At 39.6% G+C, this 24,189-nt stretch overlaps 1 protein-coding gene across 1 annotated transcript in view; it reads left to right on the plus strand.

The window, feature by feature from the left end:
* pdlim4.S (PDZ and LIM domain 4 S homeolog) overlaps positions 1 to 24,189 on the plus strand; it is a 103,687-nt gene that overhangs the window by 16,595 nt on the left and 62,903 nt on the right. The window contains exon 2 of the mRNA XM_018256198.2: positions 21,424 to 21,575. Within this exon, the coding sequence (XP_018111687.1) occupies positions 21,424 to 21,575 (152 nt within the window). The remainder of the gene's footprint in view (positions 1 to 21,423; positions 21,576 to 24,189) is intronic.

A 24,189-nucleotide genomic window follows, 5' to 3' on the forward strand; every position in this document is an offset into this window, starting at 1 on the left:
TATAGATGGAGGAGAGGGCACTAAATCAAATTAACATTCTTGGGTGAAGGGTTTGGTATTAGTGTATATTAGTGACACATTCCAAATTGTAGCAGGATGGTGCTATGCCTATAAACACTCTCCCAGCACTAACTGCAAATGACTAATATAGGCATAGTAATGTAACACGTTTCTGTTAGAACCTTAATGATGCCTAGCAGCAGAAGGTGAAAAGAATTTATTTATAAAGAATTTATTCTGGGAACCTATCTAGTGCTGCCAGTCAGTATTTATTTTGGAGAACTGAAAGCAGACCAGACAGGATACATCAGGCCATACATTTTTTAGTTTGACTCCGTTGTTAGAAAGGCTAGTTATACAGATCCAACCACTCAGCTCTTGAACCGATTGACTTAAGGTGGCCATACACGGAGAGATCCGCTCGTTTGGCGATGTCGCCAAACGAGTGGATCTCTCTCCTATATGCCCACCTTGAGGTGGGCAATATCGGGCTTATCCGATCGTGGGCCCTAGGGCCCAATAATCGGATCCTAACGAATGGGAACGGGCAGTCGGATCGCGGGACCGCATCAACGAACAGATGCGGCCACTATCCGACGGGATTTTTAGTCCCATCCGATCGAGATCTGGCCGACTTTCGGCCAGATCTCGATCGGGGAAGCCCATCGGGGGTCTGTCGGCAGCTTTTATTGGCCTGTGTATGGCCACCATTAGATTCAAGTCTGGTTTGACCAGGGCCGCTCTGGCCATGAGGCAAGGTGAGAATCTTGCCTCAGGCGGCACGGAGCGGCCAGTTACCAGTGGCGGCAAAAAGCCGCCTCTGGTAACTTTAAGAGCCGAATTTCCGTTTTTTAAAACGGAAATTCGGCTCTTCTAGCGCAGCGAGCGCAATAGCGCTCACTGCACTAGCGATGCGGCCCCTCCTCCACCCGCTCCGACGCTGGTAGTTAGAAGAGCGGAGCAGGAGGAGGGGCGGCATTGGGGCTGCTGCCTCAGGCGGCAGCAGCCCCTGAAACGTGCCTGGGTTTGACTGATTAAAGATTCACTCCATACAGTTTCAAGTTTGCTGAAGAACCTTTACAAAAACCAAAGGCAATTGTTGCCATTCTGGTTTTTGTTTTTGTTTTTTTTTTATAGCTGATCAGAATGCTAATTATGTTATCTCACATTATACAGTTGGGTTTGGAAATGATCAGACTTTCTGAAAAGGTTGGACTTTTTGGGGGTATTTATCAAAGTCTGATTTTTCTGGTTGGACTTTTAAAGGGGAAAACCAACAAACCTGATGGTGTTGAAAGACTGAATAGAAAAGTACTCCAACTCAGACCTGCCGTGTTCATGTAGAAGTCAATGGCAGATGTCCCAAAAATATCCTGATTTGCGATGGGTTTCAGAAAAACATCGCAGTATTCAGGCCTCAAATCTGAAAAAGTTGCGGTATTCTGGCATCAAATCCGGAAAAGTTGCGGATTCTGATTTTTTTTAAGATTTTTTCAAGACTTTTCCCACACAAGAATTTTCCTGGAAAATGTAATATAAATGATAAATAGGGGGATTTGGTCAAAGTGGCTTTCCAAAAATAGTGAGATAAATTCGGATTTTGATAAATAACCCACAAAATTCACAACATGAAAACAAGTTTTAGCATACTTTGCTAATTGTTTCACCAGCAGAAAGTCACACAATTTTAGAATACTCTTTTTTTTTTAATAGGATCCTGTCATCAGAAAACATGTTTTTTTCAAAATGCATTAGTTAGTAGAGCTACTCCAGCAGACTTCTGCACTGAAATCCATTTCTCAAAAGAGCAAACAGATTTTTTTTATATTCAATTTTGAAATCAATTTTGTCAATTTCCCAGCTGCCCCTGGTCATGTGACTTGTGCCTGCACTTTAGGAGAGAAGTTTTTCCTTCTCAATGTAACTGAATGTGTCTCAGTGAGACATGGGATTTTACTATTGAGTGTTGTTCTTAGATCTACCAGGCAGTTGTTATCTTGTGTTAGGGAGCTGCTATCTGGTTACCTTCCCATTGTTCTTTTGTTTGGCTGCTGGGGGGGAAAGAGAGGGGGGTGATATCACTCCAACTTGCAGTACAGCTGTAAAGAGTGATTGAAGTTTATCAGAGCACAAGTTACATGACTTGTGGCAGCTGGGAAATTGACAATATGCCTAGCCCCATGTCCGATTTCAAAATTGAATTTAAAAAAATCTGTTTGCTCTTTTGAGAAATGGATTTCAGTGCAGAATTCTGCTGGAGCAGCACTATTAACTGATGCATTTTGAAAAAAACATTTTTTCCCATGACAGTATCCCTTTAAGTACAACAGTGGGTAGGCATCAGACTTTTGTTGTTGTGGACAAACATCATATTGCTAGAGAGAAATGAAAAACCTCATCTGCGGTGTTATGTTTACTGCCGGCTACATGACTTGGTTTTTATTGAGAAGGTGTGGTTGGCACTTCACTTTAGTACCTTTTTATGATCCACCAAATAAAACATCAATGCTTTGTTAGTGCCCAACCTAACAACAGGGGTGAAATTTTCACAAGAAACATATACATTGCCCCTGAAATCCGTGGACCTTTTGTACATTCTGTGGGGAGACATTTTTTGGGTTCAGATAGCAGCTCTAGTTCAAGTTGAATTATTGTACACAACCAGTAGAACTGGTCTTTGCATTTAGTGAGGTCACTTCCATTGTGTATTTTGTCTCATAATGGCAGTTTAACCGCAGAATCAGTAGCACTTGGCAGTTTTTCTGAGCTACTGACAAAGAGTGTGCAAAATTACTTAGACATTTGTTGCAAAATCATAAACTGTATATGCCCCGTGGGGGAGGTAATTGGTATTTAAGTATCAACATATGTTTCACATATGTCTTAGGCTGAAATTCACCCTCGTTACTTGATTTTTGTTACGTTTTAAATCCCAAAATGATGACCGTGTCAATGTAATGTTTATAACATTGCATATAGCTGTAAAGCAAAGAACCTAGCCTGGTTAGGGTGAGACAGGATAAAAGGAGCCAAAAAGCTCTTCACATGCAAAACATTGAGTGTAAAGCCTTCAGAAGGTATTTACTTGCCTCATGTCATATACATAGCACTGTCTTAATACCAAAAATGAGATTTTAAGTCTCACATAAGGCATTATGGAAAACCGAACCTGGTTAGGGTGAGAAGGACTAAAAGGATCCAAAAAGCCCTTCACTAGCAATTATGGGCAGAGACGTGAAAATTACTCCTTTATGTCCCTTTGGCCAACTATGCATCCAAAACCGCTGGTTTTATAGCACAGATAAAGTCTAATAGTTCAGAGCCATAACTTGCAGACAACCTGTTTCAATCTAGTTAGATCTCATGAGTGCAAGATATTGGAACATGGCTTCTGAGTGGGTAGGACTTATAGTGTAGCAAAGCAGAGAACCTAACCTGGTTAGTATGAGATGGGCTAAAAGGAGCCAAAAAACCCTTCACTTGCAAAACATGCAGCATAAGGCCTTTTGGAAACAGAAGGAATTTATTTGCCTTGTGCCCTATACATAGCACTTAATACTCCACAAATCCTACATAAAGGGGATCTTTCTCAGGGGTGATCCAATGCCGCCCTCCCGCATCAGATTGGGTCAAATGAGGACCACATCACTAGTGCAATAGCATTCTCTGCACTAGTGGAGCTGTATTTCCATTTTAAAGAGATACTGACATCAGAAAATAACCTTTTTTTTTATCTATCATAACATTGTCTTTGAATGCTATTTATAATTTTGCCATAAAATAATTTGCCTGATGCTTTTACATTACCTTTCTTACTACCCTGTTCCTTTATGAAGGTGCAGCAGGAGTCTGTTAGCATTAGAAACTCTAACTGACAGGTTAGGAAGGGACAGTCAGGTAGGCAAAACAGTCAGGGCTATGAAGCAACGATCGATGATTGGCCAATCGCCTTGTCAATCAAGGGAATCCTGACCAGTTTTCCTTATTTGGAAAAACCTGGCAGGAAGATTTGACCCGGGCAGCCCTTCAAAATACCGGGCTATCCAGGTCAAAACCGGACAGGTGGCACCCCTAAAGCAAAACAATCAGCGAACAACGATCAACATGACCTATAGGTAACTTTTAATGTAGATTAATATTTTGAAAAGAAAATGTTTAGTGTCAGTATCACTTTAAGAACTGGAAATTCTTCTCTTAAAGGACCAGTAACATCAAAAAACATTTTTAAAAAATTCGTTACTACACATCAAAAAATAAACACCAAGACAAATAAAACTTTAAAATTGCAAAGACTTTATTAAGAAATAACTTACCGAAACTCCACTTCCTGTCCTGTTTAGAACTTCAGGCGATGTTTCCTGAAGTTCTTGCCGCTCCTCTCTGTGTAGCCGTCTCTGTGTGCAAGTTGGGGGGCGGCACTGCACATACAAGAGATACCCTGAAGGCTTCAAGAGTGATTCGGAGAGTGGTGGGTTATTTGTGAGTCTGTCTGGTACAAGATGAACGCCATGCAGCTCCCCTCTGCTCACCGTGCGGGAGGATACGGAGAGATATCGACAGGGAACAACTGTGCCAGAAGAATTCCAACTGCTCCATAGAGTTTGATGTGATGCTGTCAGTAGCCAGGGAGGAGAAATCCAGCGCCACACAATGGATGGTCGCCCTTTCGCCTTTTCTGAACAGGACAGGAAGTGGAGTTTCGGTAAGTTATTTCTTAATAAAGTCTTTGCAATTTTAAAGTTTTATTTGTCTTGGTGTTTATTTTTTGATGTGTAGTAACGAATTTTTTAAAAATGTTTTTTGATGTTACTGGTCCTTTAAAGTTACAGGAGACGGCTTTTTGCCACCTCTCGTAACTGAATGCTCACAGCTGTCTGAGGCAAGATTCTGACCTTGTGAGATTATAACTCACCACAATAAAACTCGCTCACTTTCTATTCAATCCTATAGGATTTTTAGAATCGTATTTATCAATGGAGTTCACCATTTGATAAATATGCTTTTAAACATTCCATAGAAATGAATAGAAAGTGAGCGAGTTTTATTGTGGTGAGTTATAATCTCACATTTTGATAAATCTGCCCCTTAGAGTTGCATTGAGATATTACGTGATGGTAACTTAATTTTTTATTAAGAATGCACCAAATACACAATCTTTGGATTTGGACGGATACTTAATCATCCAGAAACCTAAATTGCATATTTAGATTTAACAAAATAACAAAAAATGTGATCAAATGTGAACTCATCCACTTCATCTTTTAGAATAAATTCATTCAAAAAAATTGTTTATAGAAAAACTTCATATAGAAAAAGGTTTAAAGCAAAATCGATTCTTTTAAAACGGATTATTTTAAAACGAAATATTTAAAATCTAATAAGAAAGCTTAAATTAAAAGTGAAAAATAAATGTAACCTCTTAACGGAGACAAATAAAAGATACAATTGTACCATATTATTAAAGGGGACCCGTCACCCAAAAAAATTCAAAAATCCTATTTTATCACATTAGTCAAGCAAAATGAACTTTAATTACACTATATAAATTATTTGAATCTTGCTTCCTTCAGTCTCGGATTTCAAAATTATAGAAAGCAGGCAGCAGACATTTTGTGGACACTGATATTAAGACAAGTCTTGTATCATCTCAGAATCTTGTTTGTGCACCAGAATGGGGGACCCGAAGTCCATCCCCATGGCCTGGCTACACAATTAAATGGTAAAGAGAACAGGGGAATGTGTGGAGAGCAGTGAGGTCTAGGAAGTGCTGAATGGAAAGTGAAAGTAATTGTCTGCCCCGCCTCTATGCCACTGGCATAGAGGAGTGGCAGACAATATTTGATTGACAGCTGAGATTTTTAAATGAGCTTACAACAGCTATGAATGCTTTAATAAAAAATAGAAATTGGATTTCATGTTTAATTTGAAAAGGACTTTTATTATACAGATTTTTGTGTCTGGGTGACAGGTCCACTTTAATAACGTCTATAGGAAATGGGTGAATAATAAGATGAAACAGTAAAAAAGAAACAAATGCCTAAGTCTCTGATTACATGAATAGTAGTTTGTGTTTCTTTACTCAGTATGTATTTGTGAATAAGCAGATTCCAGTGTGTGCAGGCCCTTTTTGTGAGATCAACTGCCACTTCTACAGAATAGTAAAGAATTGTGTTTCCTTTATTAGTTTACACAAGAGCAACAGTCTATGTATGTGTGTGCCATTTTATAGTCAATAGTTATCCTGTGTTGTGCAAAACTTTTATAATGTACAGTATATGTGCGTGTGTATATTCTAGAACAGTAGTCGGTAAACTGTCTTTGCAATCAGTGAACAGAAGAGAATTGTGTGGAAGGAGTACCTATTCATCACGTGTGCTTAGACTGAAAAAGAGAAGTGTTTGAGAAATGTAACCACTGAAATGTTGCCATAAAGCTTCAAGAATAATATTTACAGGGGTTACATGAGGCAAAACACAAAAAACATCATTCCCAACTGGCTCACAAATTGTCTCAGCTGGCAGATTTATGCCACCGAGTTATTCTTTGTGTTTGTAGTTCCCTGGCCACCGTACAACTGTGACTGGAGTTCACAGGCGCCATCTTCTTCTCTTTGGTCTTCTTCAGGAAGCAAGTGCCATATCGGTGCATGTGCAGTTGGAACAGTCTTTGGGTTATAGTCAACTGCGCATGTGCCGAAATTGGATGAAAAATTGCTGAAGCGGCAGAAGACCAGAAGATTACCGAAGAGAAAAAGATGGCGCCTGTGAACTCCGATGCCCTGAATCTGCACCGATGGGGTAAGTAAAGAGTTAGCGGCATTTACCAAGGGTAACAGCTAGGCTGGGGGGAGCAGGGAGGGGGTATGTAGGGTTAGGGTTTTTTAATTAAGGGTTTAGTTCTCCTTTAAATTTGAACATTGAGTCTGTTGTAATCCGTGTAACTTGCTGGCACTGTATGAATAAATAAATGGTGATGGTGATATGTGTCCCAAACTACACCCCGTTATGTGCAAGAGTTGGTATATAGCGGTGAAGGTGACAGTGAATGCTGTGAGGTAAATTGTTATGATCTTTGGAGAGAGTTTTAAATTCTTCACTCACTTGCTGATTTGCAGGCCTGCCAACTGTCACATGTATCATAAACTTGTTGAAATATCTATTCAACAAATTATTGCTGCTCTTGAAAGCTGCCTCTATTGATATATTCTCCCTCAATCCCATAGATACCAAGGGCACACTTTTGATTTGATTTATTTTTAATGCCGGTCACGTTGTTTTTTTTAAAATTAATAAGCTCACTAGAAAAACAAAACAATCGATTGCAAGCAAGATAAAGATCATGCTCGCATCTGTACTAACTTGACCTTTGACTAATGATAAATCTGTCCCTTAGGGGGTTATTTATCAAAGTTCAAATTTATCTCAATATTTTCTGCTACAAACTCCGATCAAACCTGCTCGTTTTTTTCCGCTTATTAAATTTTCGCGAGAATTTGCTTTGCAAAAAAAAATCCGATTTTCAAGATTTTTTTCGGATATTTTATCTGATTTCCATGAATTTTTCAGATTTTTCATCTGATTTTCACCAATTTCACATATTTTATGGATTTTTCACCCAAAAACTTCTGGGTTTTGCACAAAACCTAGCGAAAAAATCATTGGGACTTCTGCCATTGACTTGTATGCAACCTCGACAGGTCTGAGATGCTGGATTTTCAGATTCATATTTTTCACTCCTTGGGGTTTAATACATTTCCGAAAAATTTGTGATTGTTTAAAAGTCAGATAAAATTTTCGTGATTTTTGCATTCAGGGTTTAGTAAATAACCCCCATTGTGTCACTGAATTTAAGGCAGAGACGCACTCAGATTCGGGGAGATTAGTTGCCCAGCAACAAAACTCCTCTTCTTCAGGGCGACTGCCTCCCTCCAGCTATAATGTAAGTCGCCGGTAGGATGGCACTCGGAGCGCTTTGTTTTCTGAAGTCGTCTGAAGTTTCCTCGTGAGACAACTTCGGACGACTTTGGAAAACGAGCGTGTGTCTCTGCCCTTACACTTGTAATTTCTCTTATTTTACAGTACATATAAACTGTTTGCATTTACCCATAATGAAATATAAATTGATGTTCTCAGCTAGGGGTGCACCCTAATGCTCAGGGCAGCAGCCCTGAAATGGAACATGTCCCAGCCTTATAAAAGCCACAATAATTGAAATGTAGGATGACCTTAGATAAACCAACTTAACACAAGCCGGAGATGTCAGCTATAAAAATGGGCACCTTGACTGTTTAATATCATACTAACTTTCTATGAATTGTAGAATAGCAGGAATCTGGAGAAATATGGTGCTTGTGAAATCTGAGAAGCATCAATAGTGATTCCAAAAACTCCCGGCATAATACAGCCGAAGTTTATAAACACCGAATGAGTTTCTGACAATTGTTTCATGCAGTTTTAATTCACCAAATAAAGTAGCTGTGAAACCACATCTCGTAAATGTTAATGTTTAAGAAGAACACATTATTATTTTCCAGGTATTCATATAGTTCCTTTTTTCAGTGATTTAAAATGAGTTGTAAATATTAGTCACGATTACGATTGTGTCTGTGTTATTCTGAAATGCTGTGCAAATCATTAGACTTGACAGAATGTTGACAGCAAACATCCTACGCAGCTACATTTTTCTGAAACAATGAAAAGTGTGTGAAAATAAAAAAGGAGAAGCAAAACTGATGAATCTGAGAGAAGCTGCAATACAATAAGTCACAAGATTGTAAGAAAAAAACTATTTAACTAAATACTAGTTAAGGTTTTCCGCACATTTAATTTACTTGACCTTAAGGGTCTCAGCAACTGTCCTGTTTCCAGAATTTCTGCTGTGCCCACCACAGATCTTTTTTGTGCACTATTAGTGGTAAACTATATTAGTATATGGGTGTCCATGTTAATGGTGAACAAGTTGCATTAGGCAGATGGTACATAGTTGTTCTCATGCCCTTCAGTTTTGTGCAGCCATACCGCCTCAACATCTGAAAAACAAAAAGAGGGACAAAAAGTTCTACGGAGCGCAGTGCATCGAAAATGGTTTGACCACACCCATTTTATGGCCACACCTCCTAATTACCATGCCCATTTTACAAAATTTGGCAGGTTATGAAAGTTTGAACACATTTTAGTGTTTTAGTGCAATGTCTTATATACAGTTGTAACAGTTTTGCTAATGAAGGTGAAATTGCCCTTTAAGCTGCTAGTCTCCATCCTCCCAAGAGAGCTGCTTATCTTAAATAGTTACAATTGTTTCTTTGCTTATCTTAAATTGTTAAAAAAGTATCCAAGTGCAGCTGTTCTGGGCAATTTGCCAACAAGCCTCTTTCTTAGTTAAGTTTCAGAAACGATGCTCCAAATGGCTGCCAACGGGTCGCAGGACTGCATCAACTAGCTAATGCGGTACTGGATCGCTGATCGATATCTGGTCCATTTTTGGCCTGATGTCGATCGGGAGGACCCGTCAGGAGCCCCCACACATGGGCAGATAAGCTGCTGAATCGATCTAAAGGACCAATATCGCAGCTTTAATCTGCGCGTGTATGGCCACCTTTAGCTATGGTAGTCACACCACTGATTGCACGTGACTTCCAGACACAAAACATGAACACGGTGGGGAAAAACATGGCAAATAGCAGGTGTAAATTACAAGGCACCCTTGAACCAAAATAACAGAAATAAGCACTGGAAAACATGCACACATTTCTTTGTATGGTGTTTTTGCAAGAACACTGCTGTTTTTGAGTCTAGTGCTGTGACTGTTAAATGAATGCAAACGAATATATTTCCCTTAAAGGAATCTGTGTTGAGAGACATTTGCTTAAACACTGTTCTGGATCCACCAAGCATGAGGAGCCCAGTGTATACACTGCTGACATGCCTCAGATATTGTTCCTTCAAACTACTGCCAAATCACACAGCTCTCAGCCAACAGAACATCAATGGCACATCTCTCACTTTAAAATAACAGGAGTTAAACCCATAGCATGGCTTTGACAAATACAGATGCTACGTTATTTAAACTAGTGCTGTCAAACATTCACAGGCAGAGAAGGCTTTTTTTGCCATATTTAGAAACGTTTCTTCCATACCATAAAACTCCTCCTAATGATTTGCCAGTGAGATGGACCCCATTATTCATTTAGTCCTATATATTTATTGTCACAGTTAGGTTTTCCAATATTTTACAATACAATATTTCTAATCCTGCAGAAAGTGGTAGATCATCTGAATCCAAATCCATAATTCAGTCCATGCATAGATATTGCATTCTATCATTTTTCTTCTTTTCTTTTTACATTTGTATTAATCGTCCTGTGTTTATTTCCTCTTCTTACTATTTGTCTTTGTATCCTTATTCCAAACTTTTTTTATTCTCATGTTTCCCTAACCTCGTTCTTTCAATTATTTTCTGTCATTGCCCTTTCCACATTCAGTATTTTATCTGCTCTCCTAAATATCTCTTCTGTATTTCTCTCCACTTTCATCTTGTTTGTTTTCCACTTACTTTTTCCCTTTTTTTGTAATTCACCACTTCTTGTTTTTCCATTCCCATTCCTTTTATAATTTTTGTCTTCTTTCCATGTCATATTTTGCTCTCTTCTTTCTTTTTATGCTCTTTATTTTTCATCTCCCTTTCTCTTCTCTTCTTTTGCTTTCTGCTCCAGTGCCAACTTGTTCTTCATCTCATTTCATTTGGTTCTTTACACAGAGTTTTATTTTCATCACATATGTAAGGCATCTCCCATCAGATTATTCAGAAACACAATTTCATGTTTTTTCTCCTGGTAGTGCTTGGTTCTCTGAATTTCTGGCAAAAAGAGAGCAGCTCTCTGACAGGTTGCTGCAAATATATGTCAATCAAACTGTGAATGGCCCCTGGAGCTGTGTAATTCTTAGTGAGGGGAATTGCCAGCTGGTAAGGAAATGAAGATTCAGCCGGACACAGCTGTGTTCTGCACCAGGCATCTCAAGCTGTTGCTCTCTATGTAAAGACTTACATCATTTCTGTACAAAGGAAAAACTGATTCTGTGGCAAAACAAAAACTAAATATGAAACCCTGGCACCTGGTCAATTTTCTCATTCTTTACTCATGCCACCACTCAGGCATCCAACTCCTAATATAAGATTACTGTGGCACAATGGCTAACACTGCTGCCTTGGTCTTAGGTTCCTTTCCAGCCAGGGCACTCTCTGCAAAGAGTTTGTTCTCCCTGTGCTTGTACGGGTTCCTGCCATGTACTTTGATTTCTTCCCACACTCAAAAAACATACACTTATGTTGGGACCTTACATTGTAAGCTGCACTGAAGAAAGGGACTGATGTTGCAGAAGTATAACCTCTAATGTGCTGTAGAATATGCAGCTGTAACCTTATAGTAAAAGAGCGGCCCCGTTGTTTTACACTAGTAGCTATACCCCAATTTGTGCTTCAGATGAGACCTTCATTCTCAGAGAGTAAGCCCTCACAACGGTGTGTAGGCAGGGTGCAGTATAACTGTAACAGTCAATAATTGGGCGCCAGTGGTTCTTGAACACTTAACCATAGAACAGATTTATTGAAGCACAAGGTAATCCACGTAGGAGTTCAAACAGAATTAAGCAAAGAACAGCAGTGAATAGGCACATACTCACAAATACCATTGGTCAATATAAGTTTCCACAGTAACGATGGCATAAACAGCGTCTATGAAGGTACACCCAGTTTCCCTAGATGGAGCAAACCAGGAGCTTAGTCCCTACTCTGGTCAATTGGTACCCAGAATCATAACCCTACTCACACTCCTGTGGAGCCTCAGTTGCTTTGCTAATAGCCTAACTATCACTCCTAGGGGTTCATTTATCAAAGAGTTAGAAGTTAGAGATCACTACAGTCCTCTAGAGTGGAATTCTGCCACTCCATTAATTTCTATGGGATTTTTAAAAGAGTATTTGTCAATGGGTGAAAGTGAAAGTTCATCCTTTGATAAATATGCCTTTCAAAATCCCATAGAAATGAATGGAGAGTGGTGGAATTTCACTCTAGAGGACTGTGGTGATCTCTAACTTCACTCTTTGATAAATGTACCCCTAGAGTGATCTATGAAAGTGAGCAGCCTATCACTGGCTGGACCTGACCTATCTAAGTTCCACCTCATCCTTCCTGCCTGCTCAGGTAAGGGGATTAAAGGAAAACTTTACCCACAAAATGAATATTTAAGCAACAGATAGTTTATATCAAATTAAGTGGCATCTTAAAGAATCTTACCCAACTGGAATATATAAGGTTCTCTAGCCTTGAGCCACCATTTTGTGATGGTCTGTTTGCTGCCTCAGAGATCACCTGACCAGAAATACTACAACTCTAACTGTAACAGGAAGAAGTGTGGAAGCAAAAGACACAACTCTGTCTTTTAATTGGCTCATTTGACCTTACATGTATGGTTTGTTTGTGTGCACCCTGAATCTTAGGAGCCCTTATATTTTAAAATGGCAATTTTCTATTTAGGATTACACAATGGCACGTACTAATAAAAAAGGATATTATTATGAAAATGGTTTATTTACATGAAGCACGGTTTTACAGATGCAATATCTTTTTATAGAGACCTACATTGTTCGGAGGGTATAGTTTTCCTTTTAAAAAATGGGCCCTGAGCACATGTGTGCTCAGCTTTTTATATTATAACACATTGACACCTGGCTAAACCTGGGATAATTAGGGCATACTTTGACCCAGGAAATGGAGTCTAGCTCCTTAAATGGCCAAACTTTAGGTGGTACAAATGGGGAATACATTTATCAGTCCCCTACACAGGCATTATACAAAGGAAAATGATAGTGTAAATAGCATCCTGACTGAAGGATCTTGTGTATGTATGAGAAGGCCACATGTAAGATGGCAGTGGAACAGTAAAAATATCATGTATAATGTGTCTGAAATGTCTATAGTAAAAGAGGTTATTCTGGTTATGTAGTGTCCAAGGTCAGCTACTATACCAAACAGTGGAAGTTACATCAGATAACAAAAATGACTTTCCTAACGTCAGAATTATTATTTACCGATTGTTTTTTTGGTTGTTTGACAGGCCTGAATATTTATTCCTTTATGTGCAGTATAATTATGTGCAGTATAATGAATTCAATATAATGTATCTCTTATAATACTAACAACTTAAAAATTATGTTTGGTAATTGTTTCTTTGTCATACCTTTCTGCAGAAGCTAAAACCCTATATCTAGGCCTTATATATTTTTTTAAATTATTTTTTCTTCCTTAAACAACATTTTGTGGGGTAATATTTTAAGGGCAACAGATATAGCAAGAAATATTTGTTTACCCTCTTTTTGATTCCACATATAAATCTGCTACCATGTGATAAGTGGATTTCACTTCTGTGGGAAAGAAATGTATTTCAGCCAAAACATTCAGTCATTAGTCTCTTTCCTCGTATTTAGAAGCAAATAAATGGGAAAGCTGACATAGGAAAGACGTGAGACTTAATGAATTACTTTTTTTGGAAAGACAAATAATTAAGAACAGGAAAGTAGGTGGAAAATATGATTACGACATACACTACGAACTTGATTTAGTGGTCTGTGGTTAGTGTTATTTTCTGAATCTCTTTCTAATGAAGCATTTGGACTGTATTTGCAGGCTGTTGCTCCTAATGTTATATACAGGCCCGGATTTGTGGCGAGGCCACAAAGGCCCGGGCCTAGGGCGGCAAATTACTAGGGGCGGAATGCCGCCAGGCCGATTGCTGAGGAGCACTGGGGACACGCAGTTCCTGCGTGTGCGTTCGCGGGCGGTAGAAATGTGCGGTCACTCCGTGGACAGTCGTTAGGACCGCACGACCTAGAGACGCCCGTGAATCAAATCCAGCTCTGGGGGGATAGCCTCTCAGATGGAGAGGTATATTTGTTCGAGAACAAGTGATGGGCGAATAGATTTGGCAGGCGCAAATTCTTGCCGAATTTCTGTGTTTCAGTGCCTTGAATAAACTGCATAGGAAATCTGCCAGTGAAAAATCCGATGCGTCAGAATAGTTGTGCACAAAAAAATAATTGTCATGCGTCAAATTTATTCAGACGCCCATTGACTTTAATGCATTTGGACAAAATAGGCACGCGTATAAAAAGAGTTGAAATTGATGCGCGTCAAAATATTTTTTTTGATTTCAATGTGTTATGCGAATTTACAAATTCACCCATCACTAGCCTGTAATTTGCCACTTATTATATCTAATTGGTCTGAAGATGAGTGGGCTGTGTGGAGTGAAAGTTGTAAGTCACACTTTGTAATTATTATGACACATTAAATCCTTCTGGCGCAGACATGAATTTTTCTTTTTTAGTGCCTTGGCATTTATCTCTATTACCTATTAAGGCAGTATTCCTGTTTGAGAGAAAAAAAAAAAATGTTCTTTACTTTTGTAACGTGAACATGTTGTATAGTACGATAAAACTATCCATTGGTTCAATCTGTCAGTTATAAAGCAATTCCAGCATCAAAAGAAGTGTATGTAGAGTAGGTGTACATGAAGCTGGTACAAATTAAGCTGGCCATAGATGTTGAGATTTTTAAAAGATCCAATCCTCGTGAGACCACGATTTTCTCGGAACGATCCTACGAATTGACCATCAACTAAAAAGACCAATTTGGCAGGAAAACAAAGGGGAGCTGAGCTGCCTGCTTGGCCCTGCAAACATAGATAGATTGCACTGGGACCGACAAAGATTTTTTGACCTGGCCAATCAATTTCCTGACAGATGTCGGCCGAAAAATCGTAAGATGTACAATCGTTCGAATCCCACTAACCGCACGATAATTTCGAAGGATTGGACAGACTTCCCTAAAATCGGTTCGTTCGGCAAGAAGAATCGTTGCGTCTATGGGGAGCTTTATACTAGAAGTAGAAGGCAGATGTCAGGATCTCACCCTAGAAAAATGTGCCATCTCAGGGGATGAAATTAAGTTCTGCGCCCATCTGTACTGGCCCCTGGAGGACTTTCTGAAGAAATCCTAAACTTCACCTTCTCACACACACTGTGCAAACACTGCCTTCAGAATTAGCCTTGGAGATCAAAGCCGCATTACGTTACAGCCATTAGGAAAATCTCAGCCGCTATATAAAACTTGTGTCGTTACTGAATGACCTGTGAGTAAAGTGTGAGTAAAAATCATGTATTTGCTGTTATTGTTCAGTCATTATTTTGTTGCATATCTTTATTGGAGGGGAGGTATTTCTGTATAGTTTTACGAAAAAACTGATTTACATACATTTTGAAAAAGCAATAGTTGCTTTTGATCTTCAACAGCAAGATGTAATACTGTATGTTTCTGTTGTGATTGTTAAATTCTATGATTTACTGCCAACCTTCCAGCTATTTTTATGTCACAGCATTCCATCCATAACCATCTAAAACTAGCAGTTTACAGCACTGTAAGATTGTTGAGATGAATTAGCAGAGTGAGTGCATAAGAAAGCATTGCTGACATGGCATATAATAAAGTACACAACCATGTAATCTCCAACAACAAGCATTGGCAGTAGAATGGGTCATGCTCAAGAGCTACAGTTATTTTAGTGTGCCGCGGACATAGGCAAGAAATCCCATCTGCAGGGACATTGCCAATTTACTAACAGATGTAGAGAATAATTCGCTAGCGAAATAGACTGTCGCTATCGTAGTTCCTCGCCCTATCGCCAGGTGAATTTTATGCTCAGGCAAACGTTCGTTAGTCCACAAACTCATTTTGAATTTTACAGGACGTTACCTCTTTCACCAGAGTTTCCTTCGACCAGCTTAGACCCGGCAAACTGATTAGATGAAGCTACATCCTCCTCTTTCTTATGTCAGTGACATCATATCCTGTATGCCGAAAAGTTATTAAAATAAAAAAACGCTGGTGTCTTTTCATATTTTAAAGCTGGATTGTCTACTATTACAAATTTTGTTTTAACTTTTTTTTAACATTTGAGGGGCATGCCACATTTGTTTTAGGGTGGGCTCATTTAGGGCATTTACATTTTTAATAATAAGTGGCCAATCCAAGCAATGCCACCAACATCTCTAATAAAGACGTATATATGACCTATATGTACCCCTCCTATTCAAATTGATGTAAGCGCTAATGTACAAACGAAGTATAGCTAGGCAGAAACAAACTTTAGCGTAAGTTCGGTATGAAATGCTCGCGTTGACAAATTTTCGCTAGCGAAACCTCACCAGAATTCGGCTGCTGAGATGCAACTTCCAACACTGGGATATAGGGCTGTATCATCTTGCAGTTTGATTGAGAAGCCTGAATTTAACAGATGCCAGGATAAGACTACCTGCTTGAATGCATAAAACCAACTGTATTTGGTGGATGAGGAATAACGGCATAGGACTGGTTTTTCATAGTTTGGTCTAGGGCCATAGTGTCTCCCAACTGTTTTGCGAAGGCACTTTAATTTTTAATTGGGACACACAAAGATAGGTTTGTTGAGATGTTTGCAACTTGACTGGCTTTTCAGAGACCTCTATACTCCACCCAATTAAACAAGTGGAATCTATTGTAACAGTAACTACAATTCAGGGCTGAACACAAATCATCACTGCCTTACTTTGCCAAGATCTTGTGGCTGTACAGAACCAGTCATACCAATGAAGTTCCAACATCTTCTGTTTAAATCCTTTCAGAACAGCAAACGGAGTACCAATGTCCAATACTGTTGGATCTGGAAAGATATCCTGTATTGGCAGGCATGCAGATATGTTTAGCCGTGTAGTATATTTAGATAAAGTTGTAGTAAACGGCACCTTGTAAGGTACAAGTACATTAAAATGAATAGCTGACAAATTTTTCCAGTGCATTTGATTTCTTTTTTGGGCAGATTCTGCAAAAAGAACGTCAACAAATATTGAACTGGGCAAGCTAAGATCCTATGAGCTATGGTATGTTTCTGGGCTACAGTCGTTTTTATTAGGTTGCCAGTATACAACCCCCTCCCTTCTCCCTTTGTTGTGACAGTTTAGTTAGCAGGAGTCCATTATCGAGGGAGATTTGGGCATTCGCTGATAATATAATTATCCACCTCACAAGGACTGTACATGGAGTAGCTTCAGTTTCTCAGTTTCCACAAGCCTTTGTCATTGAACTCATGTCAAACATGGGGGCTATACAGACCCTTTAAACCTTTTGAGGAGCCTAGTTTGTCCAGAAAATTCAGCTGACCTTGTTATAATAAATTGTACCTCTTATAGGATTATTAATCCTGACATGTAGATGCTATGAGTTCTGTACCTATACCCTACCTATAATCTCTGTTGCATATGGAGTCTAGTCTGTATAGTTCCATAACCATTGTCAGCTTTCAGACAAAATAATTACACTGCTATATATCAAATACAAATGGAAGAAATTCAGTGGAAACCAAGAGAGCTACAAAGCAGGAAATAGTGTTCTGGCTATTATGTTAGACACCCAGTCACTCCAGCCTTTATACATTACATTTTTGCCTAACTAACTACATTAGAAATATTTTTTATTTTGCACAGTCTATCTATTTACACAGTTTTTATTTTTACACTGAACAATTCCTTTCTTGTACGTAACCCTGGGATTGCCTGTACTGCAGATTCTACTCACATATGGAAACCTGTTGTCATATACATATATGAATGTAATGTAATGCCGTTTTTTTCCCCATGTAAACAGTAGGGTTGCCACCTGTCCGGTTTTGACCTAGACAGACCGTTTATTTGAAGGGCTGCTTGGGTCAAAACTGCCTGTCTGGTTTTCCAAATTAGGAAAAACCGGCAGGATTCCCTAAGATTGACATGGTGATCAGCCAATCGCCGCACCATAGCCCTGCCCCCAATGTCACTGCCCGCCCCTTCACATCACGATCCGCCCCCTCTGTGTCATGGCCCCGCCCCCTGCCCGGTCTCCATCGGGCTAAAAGGTGGCAACCCTAGTAATCAGTGAATAATTGAAGACTGCTGCTCTTTAATAGCAACTATACCTTACAGCGTATGGAGTGAATTTTCAACACAGCATGTGCATAATCGTTCAAGGATTTTTGCCATAGAGTCAGCACTTGCAGCCCAGAGCAATAAATTGAAATTTGCTGTTAAGTGTGACAGTCCAGTTGCTTAACCATTGCTGACTGGCTGAATCATTTGTCTTCTGTTTCTCTTTGTATGTGTTCTGGGAACAGATCACTAAAAGAGTCTAATTACATTGCTACTTCTTGGGCAATACCCAAGTAAGTGGCACAGCCGTTTGGAATTCCCAAAAGAGATTTGTTGCTTTCAAGGATTTAAAATAAACACAATGCTTCTGTGTTTCCTTTGGCCTGATTTCTGCTGTGTTTTCTGCTATTTCTGTCTACTTTCTGCAGGGTATATGAATGTGGGAGATGCCGGCACACTAAAGCTGTGTTTCTTGTGTCTACAGAAAAACAAATAAATTCAAATCACGAACCAATTCTATTTTCAATTCTAAACAGGGTTTCCTGAAGGATCTACTGCCTGAAACTGTAATCTTACCATTCTTGGCAATAGGCAGAAGAGAATGCTTATGCTGTTTGTTAAGTCACTTGGGTGTTTTTGAAGATTTTTGCTCCTTGGTTGACTACTGCTCAGGGTAAAAAAAACTAAAGTTGGGTAAATAAAACAAAATAATAGTATAGTGTTGATGTTATGTCATATTGTATACATGCCCCACTGCAGTATAGTCTTATGCCAAGTGTATGAATCAGTCCCAATGATCCCTTGGGATCAAATTGGTCATAAAAATCAATACTAACCGGCTCTGATTTGCAAATCATTTCACATATACCTACTGGTTAATGGTGAGCCCCTCCATAGTCGACTGTTAAATTAAAGCTAAGCTTGGTCTTTTTCAGAAGCTTTTTAAATCAGAAGTATGTTATACATCAGTGCTGCCACTAGACTCGAATGCCTCTAAAGGGTCTGTTTGTTAAGTTGTGTCAGTTCATTGCTACACATCACTGCAATTGTTCTGCAATGGCTATATCTTGCCTTTCTCGGGTTTAAAAGTTTGATGAGAAAAAAAACATTTTCATATTTGACAGTAGATAAACAAACATAAGTGCCTGGTAATGACTATTATTTTGCCACCCATTCACATAATCGGGTATTTATCTAAATTCTTTGAGGCAAATTTACTAACGGGCGAAGTGGCAGTCGCTTGTGAAAATTCACCAAAACTACACTTTCTAGGAACATCGCCAATTTACTAAAAGGTATTGGTAAAGAGTAATATTTACTAAATGGCAAAGTGGTCATCGCTAGCAAAAATTTGCCAAAACGACACTTCACAGGGACATCACCAATTTACTAAAAGACGTAGAGGACAAGTCACTAGCGATAGAGCTCAGCGGTAACAACGTTTTGCGCCATTTCACCAATTGTTACTCCGCAAAGTGCGACTTTTACACTACATTACCCTTTTCGCCAGAGTCTGCTTCGCCAGGTTATACTTGTGAACTGATAAGATGAAGCTACATCCTCAACAATCTTATGTCAGTGACATCATATCCTGTATGCCGAAAAGTCATAACAAAAGACAAAATGCTGGCGTTTTTTCATATTTTAAAGTGGGATAATGTTTAAAAGTTGTAACTCTTAAACATTTGTTTTTTTACATTTTTTAACCATTTGAAGGCCATGCCACATTTGTTTTAAGGTGGCCTCATGTCTAGAACAATAGAGGATCTCTTTTGTCTTTATTTTGATTCCTTGGAATTTTCACTGGCAAGATGTAACTTCACATTTTGATTAATTAGAATATGCGCTGCGAATTAACGTCTGATGAAGTTGTGCAAAGTGTGCCAAGCCTTCCGAGGTGAAAATTAGTATATTTCCCCCCTTGTCAAGTAGTCCAGATTGGTGGCGGATTTTTCCGTGGCAAACCCTGTTCATATTAATGATTGTCGTATCACAACAATTGGACAAAAACAACAGGAATGCCGGTAATACACTAAATAACGTTAGGGGCCTCCTGAATTGAGAAGAAACTGTGCAACTTTAGAAAGTGTTATTTGGTGTCTACTTAAAGGGATGCTGTCATGGGAAAAAAAACATTCAAAATGAATCAGTTAATAGTGCTGATCCAGCAGAAAAGCAGCAGCCTGCCAGAAAGCATTTCTCTCCTAAAGTGCAGGCACAAGTCACATGACCAGGGGCAGCTGGGAAATTGACAATATGTCTAGCCCCATGTCAGATTTCAAAATTGAATATAAAAAAAATCTGTTTGCTCTTTTGAGAAATGGATTTCAGTGCAGAAGTCTGCTGGAGCAGCACTATTAACTGATGCGTTATGAAAAAAACATGTTTTCCGATGACAGGATCCCTTCAAGCAAATAAAGCATTGTTGCATAAAAAAGGTCACAATTAAAACATAATTTCTCCTCATTGTCGATTCTTTGTAAGCCTCACCTTGAAAAGGCAGTGCAGTTTTGAACTTCAGTCTTTAAGAAGGATATTAATGAGCTGGAAATAATGCAGAGATGTAGAACTAAACTCAGTGGAACAATTAAAGAAAGACTATCATGAGGACATGCAAAGGGAACATGGGGACATAATAATGGACAAATACAGCACAGTCAATTTTCTCTCTTTTTTTTCTTTTTAACACCACTGCATAGAACTTTTTTGCCAAGTATTTTTGTGAATATTCTCATCAAATTTGAGTAAATAAGTTCTACAGTGTGAAATTTTGTATTCACTCCTGTTAACATCTTATCGCATTTATGTATAAGCAGGTTTAAAGAAGCACCATACTTGTCATTTTTACAGGATACAAAATGGTTTTGTGTGGGCTTGGGCTTTTCTTGTAAGCCAAGGAGGCAACATGGCATGTGCACAATGTTTATGTAGGACTCGAGTATGTCTAGAACTCAGTGCCAGCACCCCTAAATGTAATACAGGGTTATAAAGTTATATTAAGAGATGCTCTGGCAAAGTACCATTCGTTGGTTAGTACTTGTTTTCCCTTAACACCATTTGATACATATAATTGTTAGCACAGTTACCTATTCTGCAAAGAGCCATAATAAATGAATACATAACTGGCTCCAGCACAATATGAACATTAATATAAATCTTTGCTCTTTCTAAATTTTATAGCAGCCTCATACGCTTCCAAACTTAGATCCTTGAGATTTCGTCAAGAGAAGAATTTATAGGCATTTTTCAGCTGAACAGCATTTTTTCAATGAAAACAACATTAGGACCCCTTGTGTTTAAATGTAAAGGCTTAAAGTATAATGTGTTTAATAAGTCGAACTGTTGTTTGCCAGGAAAATGGCTACATATGTTTTCGTTGTTCTTGTCTTCATCTGGTTTTTACACCACTCACCTATTGTTCCTTTTTCCTGTACAGATTAATCCTGGGAGCAAGGCGGAATTGTCTAACCTATATCCAGGAGATGTTATTCTGGAAATCAACGGGGAGAACACAGAGAACATGAATCACCTAGATGCTCAGAACAAGATCAAGGCCTGCACAGATCAACTGACACTTTCCATAAACAGGTCTGTGTCTTTTTACATGTTAAATTCCACAGGTGTGAGTGTGCTTTGTGCGGCTGTGCTTTTTCCACACAAAGCCAGACAATATAGACCATTTTATTGATGTGTGTTCAACTTTCTTATTCTGCACTGAATTTAGGGTAAGGGCACACCTGGAGATTCAGGGAGATTTAGTCGCCCGGCGACTAATCCCTCTTCTTTGGGGTAACTCATTTTCCTGAACTGCTTCCCCATGTCTTCCGCCGGCTTTAATGGAAAAACGCCTGGGCCAATGCACTCGCAGCGCTTCAATTTCCGAAGTCTCCCAAGGTTTACTCATGAGGAAACTTCGGGCGACTTCGGAAATCCAAGCGCTGCAAGTGCATTGGTGCAGGCATTTTATCATTAAAGGAGAAGGAAACCCTTTTGGCTCAAAACCCCTCCCCCCGTAGGCCCCCCTCCCTCCTACTTACCCCTCAGCGCAGGTCCTTTCCCGTGGAGTTCGCAGGCGCCATCTTCTCCCGTGTGGTCTTCTTCGTGGATTCCCTGGCGTTTGGCGGCGCATGCGCAGTAGGAGCATTTGCCGGTTGGAATCTACTGCGCATGCGCCAAAAGTCAAGAAGTTGCCGAAAAAAAGAAATCCGGGAAAATCCAGGGAATCCAGGAAGAAGACTGCACGGGAGAAGATGGCGCCTGCGAACTCCACGGGAGAGGACCTGTGCCAAGGGGTAAGTAGCAACTTAGGGGCATTTGCCCGGGGGGGGGGGCCTACGGTGGGGAGGGGTGGGGTTTTGCGCCAAAAGGGTCTCCTACTCCTTTAAAGCCGGTGGAAGACACTGGGAAGCAGTTCGGGGAGATTAGTCACCCCAAAGAAGAGGCGATTAGTCGACGGGCGACTAAATCTCCCCAAATCTCCAGGTGTGCCCTTACCCTTAGGGTTAGGGCACACAGACAGATTCAGGGATATGTGTCGCCCGGTGACAAATCTCCTCTTCTCTGGGGCCACTCCCTGAACTGCCTTCCTGCCAGCTAAAATGAAAATCGCCAGTGGGATGGCACTCGGCGTGATTAGTTTTCCGAAGTCGCCCGAAGGAAAAATATGCCTGTTGCTGCACCTTTCTTGCCGAGTGGGCAATGGAGGCAAGATGGCGTAGGGTGTGCGCACCACTTCAGGTGCTGGGCTTTGGGAGGAGAAGAGGAGTGAGTGCCGTTCCCTAATGACCCGCAAGAGCAGCGTCCGCATCCCTGCGGTCTCCACTCAGTGTCCGAGGTACTCCGGAGCACCGCAGTGTCCTGAGGTGGTGGTGCAAGTTGGGCAATGCCAGAGCTCAGGTAAAATGCGGCCAGTCTGTCGGCCCACCTCCTGGAAGTCATATTCTTGTTATTCTACACAAAGCTGCTTTTGAGGAGGATTTAGGGATTTTTTTTTCAGTACCTTTATTATATAACTTGCAATGTTAAAAGGAAAGACTCTAGAAGAAGGAAGATACCTTCTTATGTAAACAGCATTTTTTAGGGTGTTTTTGGCAGTTAATTATTTTGCTGAACACTTAGTACTTTTTTGAAATACGATAATGTCACATGGAAGTTAAATGGTAGTAGCAAATGAATACATTTTATCCATTGGGAGATGAGTGAAGAGAACAAGGATGATAGAAACATAATTAATGATTACTTCCCACAAGAAACATTCCTGGACAAAGAAAATGAGAAATGGTAGTCATTATTTAAAGGATAGATAGTGAGTGTAAAGCAGCTCAGTAAATTACTTGGGCCTCTCGAGATGCTTAAACAAAATACAGGCAAACCAAGAAAAATACTTAAAAAAGGGAGTTCAGATGACTTCAGTATTGTCATGATTAAATGTGTATAACTGCTAGTTACAATTTGGTTGTTATTATAGAAAAAAAATTGCCTGTCTGTAGACAAAGATATGTACTGCTAATGAAAAGAGGCAGCCATAGTGATGAGTGAATGTAAAAGTAAGGAAGGTATTGTGAATTTTTATTAATTCTTGTTGTACCATAAGGTCTACTTTCTGATGATGTTCATAGCTCCTATGTCTCATCCACAAAGTGATTGCTCCTGTGTTCCTTGATTCACAGTGCCTATGTCCTTACTTTGTGGATTAATAGCTCCTGTACCTTGGTTCATGGATTAATAGCTCCTATGTCTCTTGAATCATGGATTGATATCTCCTGTGTCTCTTGATTCATGGATTGATAGTCCTATGTTTCTTGATTCATGGATTGATAGCTCCTATGGGGCCGATTCACTAAGCTTGAGTGAAGGATTCGAATGAAAAAAATTCGAATTTGGAAGTATTTTTTTGGTACTTCGACCATCGAATTGGTTAAATTCGTTCGAATTCGAACGAAATCGAACGAATCGAAGTAAAAATAGTTCGACTATTCGACCATTCGATAGTCGAAGTACTTTCCCTTTAAAAAAAACTTCGACCCCCTACTTCGGCAGGTAAAACCTACCAAAGTCAATGTTAGCCTATGGGGAAGGTCCCCATAGGTTTGCTAACCTTTTTTTGATCGAAGGATTTTCCTTCGATCGTTGGATTAAAATCCTTCGAATCGTTCGATTCGAAGGATTTAATCGTTCGATCGAACGAAAAATCCTTCGATCG

The sequence above is a fragment of the Xenopus laevis genome, chromosome 3S, assembly GCF_017654675.1.
Source record: "Xenopus laevis strain J_2021 chromosome 3S, Xenopus_laevis_v10.1, whole genome shotgun sequence".
NCBI classification, from domain to species: domain Eukaryota; kingdom Metazoa; phylum Chordata; class Amphibia; order Anura; family Pipidae; genus Xenopus; species Xenopus laevis.